The 9,092-nt window shown below is 39.2% G+C and overlaps 1 protein-coding gene across 1 annotated transcript in view; it reads left to right on the top strand.

Annotated features, from left to right (window-relative positions):
* Positions 1–9,092, top strand: part of LOC110449923 (polycystic kidney disease protein 1-like 2) — a 141,469-nt gene that overhangs the window by 95,414 nt on the left and 36,963 nt on the right. Inside the window, exons 19-20 of the mRNA XM_021497099.1 lie at positions 698–961; positions 3,391–3,544. Coding sequence (XP_021352774.1) covers positions 698–961; positions 3,391–3,544 — 418 coding nt within the window. The remainder of the gene's footprint in view (positions 1–697; positions 962–3,390; positions 3,545–9,092) is intronic.

Genomic DNA, 9,092 nt, shown 5'->3' with positions numbered 1-9,092 from the left:
ACGCTGTTCAAACTATTGAACGAAATTGTGTGGACTGTCGATAAGGCGGGCATTTTTAATTTTAAATATAAATTATAAGTTAAAAAAGAACATAAGAGGCAGAGAAAACGTAAACATAAGTATTGAACTGTTTTTGTATGGTATTTATGATCTATTTGAATGATACAGCTAGCGCGCATTATGTTGTTTGCTTGCAAAGCTGTGTCATTCAAATAGATAATAAATACCATACAAAAACAGTTCAATGCTTAAATATATGATTGTTTGAAAGTCTTATAAACTATTCTGTAATTGGTTGTCGAAGGTCAAAGTCTCTGTTGCTAGAAGTAGTATTTACTTGTCCAGATTCTTTCAAATCAATATTTATGCAAAGTTCAGTCATGATATTTTGGTTGAACCTAGGAAAATGAAAGACTTCTTTGAGATTGGGGCATCATAAGTAAAGGACATTGTTACTGACAAAGGAACTTCACATAACCCATGACTTGTCTGTTAATGTTCACTGCCGTATTTTGTCAGAAAAAATTGTTAGAATTGTCCAGAGCCTAACATTGAGCTAACAAGATCCAATTATAAATGTGATAAAAAACATTTCGCAAGTACATGTATCAACAATAAATATTAGCGGGGGCAATATTCTGCCCTGAAGAGTTGTGTGTGATATAAAGATGCAATTTGAGCTTTACCACATTGTCAGGTGAAAAGGAACAGCCTACAGATGATGGCGTCTGTAGAGAAGGTTGTGGACATTCTCACAGAGACAATTGAGTCGGCTAATGAAGCTGTGATCATCCAGACACCGGTTATGTCTGTCAGAGTCCAGGAAATAGACAACATGACAGAAACAAACCTCACCCTCAGTGTGCTGTCAGATAACTCCAGCATCAGTCTCCTACTGCCTCCTACTCAAACTCTCAGACAATCAGTTCCAGGGGCAGAGAACTCTTTTGTTTATACACAGGTGAGGCCAATTCATTTCAATGAAGTCAGGTGTGTTAAAATGAAATGTACGAAATTCTCAAGGTTTAATGTGAGAGAAGTCATGAAAAATCGAGGCATAGCTTAGTTGCTCATGAGGATGTCTAATTTATTGCCAAATTCAAAATAATCTTAGTTTTAACTGCTATATTTTTATGCCATACCGTGGCGTCCATCGTCCGTCCGTCGTCCGTCCGTCCGTACGTACGTCAACAATTTCTTTAAATGACTTCTTCTTAACCACTCGTTGGAATTAAACTAAATTTGACTGGAAGCATCCCTAGGTGGTGGGGATTCAAAATTGTACAAATGGGGGGGCTGAGGGGCGGGGCCAAAAGGGGTCAATTTGCCCATATTGCTTTAGGCGTCTTCTTCTCTGAAACTAAGAAGTGGATATCAACCATATTTGACTGGAAGCATCCCTAGGTGGTGGTGATTAAAAATTGTACAAATGGTGGGGTTGACTCCCCAGGGGGCTTAGGGGCGGGGCCAAAAGGGGGCCATTTGGCTATATTGCTACAAACGACTTCTTCTGTAGAACTGTGCACTGGATATCAATCATATTTGATCAAAAGCATTCCTGGGAGGCAGGGATTTAAAATTGTACAAATGGTGTGGCTGACCCCCCAGGGGGCTGAGGGGCAGGGCCAAAAAGGGTATTTGGCTATACTGCTTTAAGTGACTTCTTCTCTGGAACTAAGTGATGGATATCAACCTTATTTGACTGGAAGCATCTCTAGGTGGTGGAGATTCAAAATTGTACAAACGGTTGGGCTGACCCCCCAGGGGGCTGAGGGGCGGGGCCAAAAGGGGGCAATTTGGTTATATTGCTATAAATGACTTCTTCTGCAGAACTATGCCATGGATATTGATCATATTTGGTCGGAAGTATTCATGGGAGGCAGGGATTCAAAATTGTACAAATGGTGGGGCTGACCCCCCGGGCTAAGGGGTGGGGCCAATAAAATGTATTACTTGGAAATGGTTGAGATCCCCACCATATAACCATATATACAATTGCTGAGTATAAAGAGAAGAATGCACATTTGCTTCCAGGATGTCCCTAGGGTCTGGCCCCACCCTTGGAGACATAGTCCCTGGGCCATAACTTTAAAACGGTTGAGATCCCCACCCCAAAACTATATATACAAATGCTGGGCATAAAGAGACGAATGCAATCATGATATCAGAATAGACCCTGGGGTCTGACCGAACCCCTAGGGACCTAGTTTCTTAGTCACAGCTTGGAAACAGTTGAGAGCCCCACCCTATAACCGTATATATACAATTGCTGAGTATAAAGAGATGATTGCACATATGCTTCCAGGTTGGCCTTGGGGACTGCCCCACCCTTGGAGACTTAACCCCTGGGTCATAACTTTGAAATGGTTAATATCCCCACCCCAAAACTATATATACAATTGTTGGGCATAAAGAGACGAATGCAGTCATGACATTAGAATTGATCCCAGGGTCTGCCCCACCCTTGCAGACTTGGCCCCTGGGTCATAACTTTGAAACGGTTGAGATCCCCACCCCAAAACTATATATACAAATGCTTGGCAAAAAGAGACAAATGCAGTCACGATATTAGAATCAATCCTGGGGTCTGGCCACAACTCTAGGGACCTAGTTTCTGAGTCAAAGCTTGGAAACAGTTGAGATCCCCACCCCATAACCATACATAAAATTGCTGGGCATGAAAAATCTAATATAGCTATGCTACAAGGATTGGCCTTGGGGTCTGGCATATTCCCTTGATCTCATTTGGAGAATAGTTTGCCATGATTGCTTAGGTATCCAGGTGAGCGATACAGGCCCTCTGGGCCTCTTGTTTATATATCTTCAAGTAGATCAACCATTAACAATCATTTAAATTCTTCGGTTTGCAAGTGTTGGGTTGGAATCTGTTACTGTCAAACACACAAGTATAAATCATCAAAAATGACATTGACATATAGCTGTATGCCATATTGCATTTTTCGGTTGGTAAATTAAGATTTTAAAGCTTTTGTATAGGAGTTTTAAGTGTATGTTTAAATTTGTTGATTTGTGATGTTCATCTGTCCAAGTGTTTCATAACAACTGACAAGTACATGATTCTTGCCTCATAATTACCACTGACATTAGATCTCTGTATACCATTGTCTAAGGGTTGCTGCATCCGTTTTTAATGTAATAAATGTGGTGACATTTGTTGATTGGTCTTTATGTGAGGTGTCAGCTTTTAGTTGGCAGTTATGATATCTACTATCAGGAAAACTAGTATGTTATGTACAAAGGATATATAGTGTTCTAAAAGCACCACAGTAATACGTACTGTATGCCATGGAGAGCCGGAGACAGGTATCTTGGCAGCAGTCAGTGTCTAACATAGTGTGATATAGAACAATTAATTCTGTTTGGAGTCAGATTGTAGTAACCAAGGACAACATGTATAACTGGGACCAGACTGCAGAAAGATTTACCTCCTCTGTGGTGGACGTCGTTGTCAAGGACGCACAACTCCAGACAAAGACACTCACCAACATGTCCGATCCTGTCACGCTCCAATTCCAAGTGGAAGGTTGGCTTTATTTCACAAAACTATCAGTTTCATGCTTTTTATATGCCCGTCAAATTTGACAGGAGTATTATGGTATGGCGTTGTCCGGCCGGCGTAAACTTTTTTATTTGTCCGGCAATTTCCTCCTACATTTTTCGACTGATCTCTTTGAAACTTGGTATACATTATAATCATGATATGAAGTTGTGTCTCCCTTAAAAGTATTTTGATTCAACAATTTTTGCAAAAGTAATTGCCCTTTGTTCATTTCAGTATTTGATTTTTGTCCGGCAACCTCCTCCTACATTTTTCAACAGATTTCTTTGAAACTTAATTTGGTATACATTATAATCATGATATGAATTTTTATCCGGAGATTTTCTCCTACATTTTTAGCTCACCTGCCCGAAGGGCAAGTGATGAGCTTATGCCGTACCGTGGCGTCCGGCGTCAACTTTTCCCTTTAAAAGCCTTTATCTCCTGAACGACTGATTGGATTTTAACTAAATTTGATATGAAGCATCCTTGGGACCAGGGGCTCAATGGATTTATGAAATAAGGGTGTGGCCCCCTAGGGGGTTAGTTAGGGGCCAAAAAGGGGAAATTTAGAAAAAAATAAAAAATCTTCTTTTCCATTTCCAGAAATGCTAAAACCAAATACTACTCATAGTTGTAAAGGCCTTTGGGTGGTTAAAAATTGTGATTTTCATGTCTCCTTGTTAGGGGAGGGAGGTCTGCTGGTAAAATATTTATGAATCTGACCCCCTAGGGCAAAATGGGGAGAAATTTGGGAAAATTTTAAAAATCTTCTTCTCTAGTTACAAAAATGCCAGGATCAAATACTACCCATCGCTGTAAAAGCGTTTGGGTGTTTTATAAAAATTGTGATTTTCATGTCTACCATGCAGGCCCCCCGTTTGCCCCTGGTGAGGGGGTGAAATTTAGTGTAGTTTATATAGGAAATATACATAATAGGCAATATCTTGCAATGTTTTGAACAGAGATTGCTCATATTTGACAGAATTATTTGTTAGGGGAGGAAGGTCTGCTGGAAAAATTTGTGTGACCCTGACCCCCTAGGGGGCTGGGTTTTGGGGTGAAAAAGGAGGCGAATTTCAAAGATTTTCTTCTGCAGTTCCAGAAATGTTGGTATCAAATACTACTCATAGTTGTAAAGGCCTTCAAGTGGTTTATATACTTTGCGATTTTCATGTGCCCCAGGTTCCTCGTTTGCCTTTGGGGAGGGGGTAAAGTTTGGTATTGTTTATATAGACAATTCGACAAATGAACAGCAATCACATACGTTTTATCTCCAACCCAACTAATGTGCTAGTAATAGTAACAACCTTAATTCTTTATGAATTATAAAGTCTCCATAGTAACGCTTCCAAGTTCTTACCCTACATGTCTGAAGTGGTTACAAATTGGCATTACAGAGCAAATGTAAATATTGTGCCATGATTGCTTAAATAACCAGGTATAACCTTGTTATAGCATGTCAGCTAACCACTCTTTGAATGATGCAGGTCTTATTACAATGTAAGAAAGCATTAGCACTAGATGGCATTCGACTGGCGTATATTGTTCCGCCCCGCGATACTCTTGTTACAGTATAAGCCTGCTTTAGCCTGTCATTTTGTCCATCTGTCCATTCTTCTATCCTCTTTCTACGATGATTTGGTTTATTAGTTATATTAATTCTTCTGACATCTATAAACCTTTATAAATTAGGTCACCTTATTATAGTATACAATCAGTATGTCTCAGATGACCTGCTATTATATTGTCGTTGTCTGTTCTTGTTGGATGTATACAAAATTGAGGTCTTGCTCTGTACATCATCTGTAACTTTGGTTGTGAGAGAGAAAATGTTAACATTCAAATCACATTTGCCATATGCATTAGCTTAGATCCAAATAATGCAGCCTTGTAAGTTTATTTGTCCTTTTTACTGAAGTTGTTAACAGTGGCTTATTGCTCACTAAAACCAGTATCATAAAGATATATTGAGAGGTATTCTGATTACTAAAACCCGCATTATAAAGATATATGGAGAGGGATTCTGGTAACTAAAACCAGTATCATAAAGATATATTGAGAGGTATTCTGATAACTAAAACCAGTATCATAAAGATATATTGAGAGGTATTCTGATTACTAAAACCAGCATTATAAAGATATATGGAGACGTCTTCTGATAACTAAAACCTGTATCATAATGATATATGGAGAGGGATTCTGGTAACTAAAACCAGTATCATCAAGATATATGGAGAGGTATTCTGATAACTAAAACCAGTATCATAATGATATATGGAGAGGTATTCTGATAACTAAAACTACATGCAGTGTTTACAATTATTATCCTCCGCTTTCACCGAAACAGGGGATATTAATTTGGGTCTGTCTGTCTGTCACGATTCGTTTCCGTGCAATAACTACAACAAATATTAACTGATTTTCTTCAAACTTAGTCACAGGGTTAAATGTCTTAAGGGCTCGGCAAAGTCCTCTGACCATCACTAGATTTGGTGGAGTTATGGCCCCTTGAATAACGAAAAACATTATTATCTTTCGTTTCTGTTCATTAACTCTCGCAAATATTATCCAAATGTAGATATTGTTCAGATATTTCAACCAAATTCTGTATGCACATCCGCCTCATGCTAAGTTTTTATGGATAATCAATGAGGTAAAGGGCTTTTTTTTTCTTCAAGTTTCAAGCTTTACATTTTGTCTCAACAGCACGATACTCCCATGTTTAAACCTAACCTCAATCATGTTAACTGACAATATGTCCTGCATGCGGGGGATATGAATTCCACGAATTTGCTTGTTATACCTATAACTTGTTTGTCAAATTATATGTAAGTTAAATTAGAATGGAACATTATTATCGTAAATAATCTTTGAATCACAGTATTTTATAAGTGCCTTTATCTCTAAACCTTGCTGAGATATAATGGTTTATTTAACATTCTTCCTACTTCTCCTTTCCTTGCTCAAGTCTATGTCTACAGATTAACTTTTCTCCAAAATATTGCAAACTTATCGCTGTAAAGTTAAAGTATCAGGTAAACAGAGCTGGATCAGTGTTGTGTTATATTTGTACGGCATGAGTAGATAGTGTATAAGCTTTCAGTATTGCTAGACACATAATTGTACGTACACACAGGTGGATCTTGTTTTTGTTGTCAGTTTTCCTTACTGGGTTTTTATCAAACTTCTTCCAATAGTCAAGAACTTTTTACTCATTCACACCTGAAATTTTATAATGAGCTATTCCAACCTTAGAATTGGAGGAGTTCAAATGTGTCTTTAGAGTTGAATTAGTTAATGCCTTTGTGTTAAGATAAAATCTATTTTTAAATCAAATGAATTTTTAAACTATGAGGCTGATGCATTCTGATTGCTGATTGCTGTCTGTGTGATATCTTCTGAAGGGATAATCTTATTTTGATCAAACTTACTTGGAATATTTCACTATGCAACAATTGATAATATATATAATGATATACCAATATCACAGAGTCAAATGGCATCTGTGTTGATTTAAGGGTATTTAGGTCAACATAAAAATGTTAATTCATTAGCTCAGCTGGTCCAAAGGACCAAGGTAAGCTTATGCGTACGTCAACAATTTCTTCAAACGATTTCTTCTTCTTAACCACTGTTTGGAATTTAACTAAATTTGACTGGAAGCATCCTTAGGTGGTGGGGATTCAAAATTGTACAAATGGTAGGGTTAACCCCCCCCAGGGGACTGAGTAGCTGGGCCAAAATATTTGGTCAGAAGCATTCATGGGGGGCGGGGATTTAAAATTGTACAAATGGGGNGAGGGGCGGGACCAAAAAGGGTTATTTGGCTATATTGCTGCAAGCGACTTCTTCTCTACAACCAAAAGATGGACATCAACCATATTTGACTGGAAGCATCCCTAGGTAGTGGGGATTCAAAATTGTACAAATGGTGGGGCTGAGGGGCCAATTTGGCTATATTGCTTTAAGCGACTTCTCCTCTGGAACTAAAAGATTTCAAACCGTATTTGACTGGATGCATCCCTAGGTACATTGAAGTGGGGATTCAAAAATGAGCAAAAAAATTAGATATATAACATTTGATATAGCACCCTATCTAGCTAACATAAGCCACTCTTAAGCGCTTTACAGTACATAGATATACAGTTTTATACAGTCAATACAATTAGCATATATATTAATCAATACAATATTGATGAATTCGCAGGAGCTGCCTAATCAGGCGGTAACCACTAGTCCCATGCCACTTGGCTAATATCTCCCTATGTGTGTGTGCTGGAGATGTATTGTGTTCTGTTTGTAGTGGGACTGTGCTTCCAACTGTATCATTTATAGTGCCACCACACTTGAATGCTACAGCACAGATACCACAACACCAACCCCAGACCATTTTATACTTCACCTGGGTTGTTGGAGTTGTGTGGGCAGGAGAACAACACTTTCTCTGAATATTCCATGCGTACGGCGACTTCAGAGATCGAACCCCGGCCGCCTGCTTGGAAGGCCGGACTGTTAACCAATCAACCAATCCGCCCATTAACAAATGGTGGGGCTGACTCCCCAGGGGGCTTAGGGGCATGGCCAAAAGGGGGAAATTCGGCTATATTGCTAGGAATGACTTATTCTGGATATCAATCATATTTGGTTGGAAGCATTCATTTGAGGCAGGGATTCAAATTGTACAAGTAGTGGGGCTGACCCCCTTGGCTAAAGGGTGGGGCAAAAAATAGTTTATTGCTTGTAAGTGGTTGAGATACCCACCCTATTACCATATATACAATTGCTGAGTATGAAGAGAAGAATGCATATATGCTTCCAGGATTTCCTAGGGGTCTGGCCCAACCCTTGGAGACATAGTCCCTGGATCATAACTTTGAAACGGTTGAGATCCCCACCCCAAAACTGTATATACAAATGCTGGGCATAATTTAAAGAGATGAATGCAGTCATGATACAAGAATTGACCCCAGGGTCTGCCCCACCCTTGGAGACTTAACCCCGGGTTCAGTATAGCCCAGCTCTAATTTATAGAGAGGTACTGAAGTGTATGCACAGTGATGGAGTGTATGACACATTGATGGAGTGTATGACACAGTGATTGAGTGTATGGCACATTCATACACAATGGAGTGTATGACACAATGATGGAGTGTATGACACAATGATGGAGTGTATGACACAATGATGGAGTGTATGACACAGTGATTGAGTATACAAATGCTGGGCATAATTTAAAGAGATGAATGCAGTCATGATACAAGAATTGACCCCAGGGGCTGCCCCACCCTTGGAGACTTAACCCCGGGTTCAGTATAGCGCAGCTCTAATTTATAGAGAGGTACTGAAGTGTATGCACAGTGATGGAGTGTATGACACATTGATGTAGTGTATGACATAGTGATGGAGTGTATGACACAGTGATGGATTGTATGACACCGTAATGGAGTGTATGTCACAGTGATGGAGTGTATGACATAGGGATGGAGGATATACACATTGATGGAGTGTATGACACAGGGATGGAGTATAT

This window comes from Mizuhopecten yessoensis, unplaced genomic scaffold (assembly GCF_002113885.1).
Source record: "Mizuhopecten yessoensis strain PY_sf001 unplaced genomic scaffold, ASM211388v2 scaffold489, whole genome shotgun sequence".
Classification (NCBI taxonomy): Eukaryota; Metazoa; Mollusca; class Bivalvia; order Pectinida; family Pectinidae; genus Mizuhopecten; species Mizuhopecten yessoensis.
This window is presented reverse-complemented; position numbering and strand designations above follow the sequence as displayed.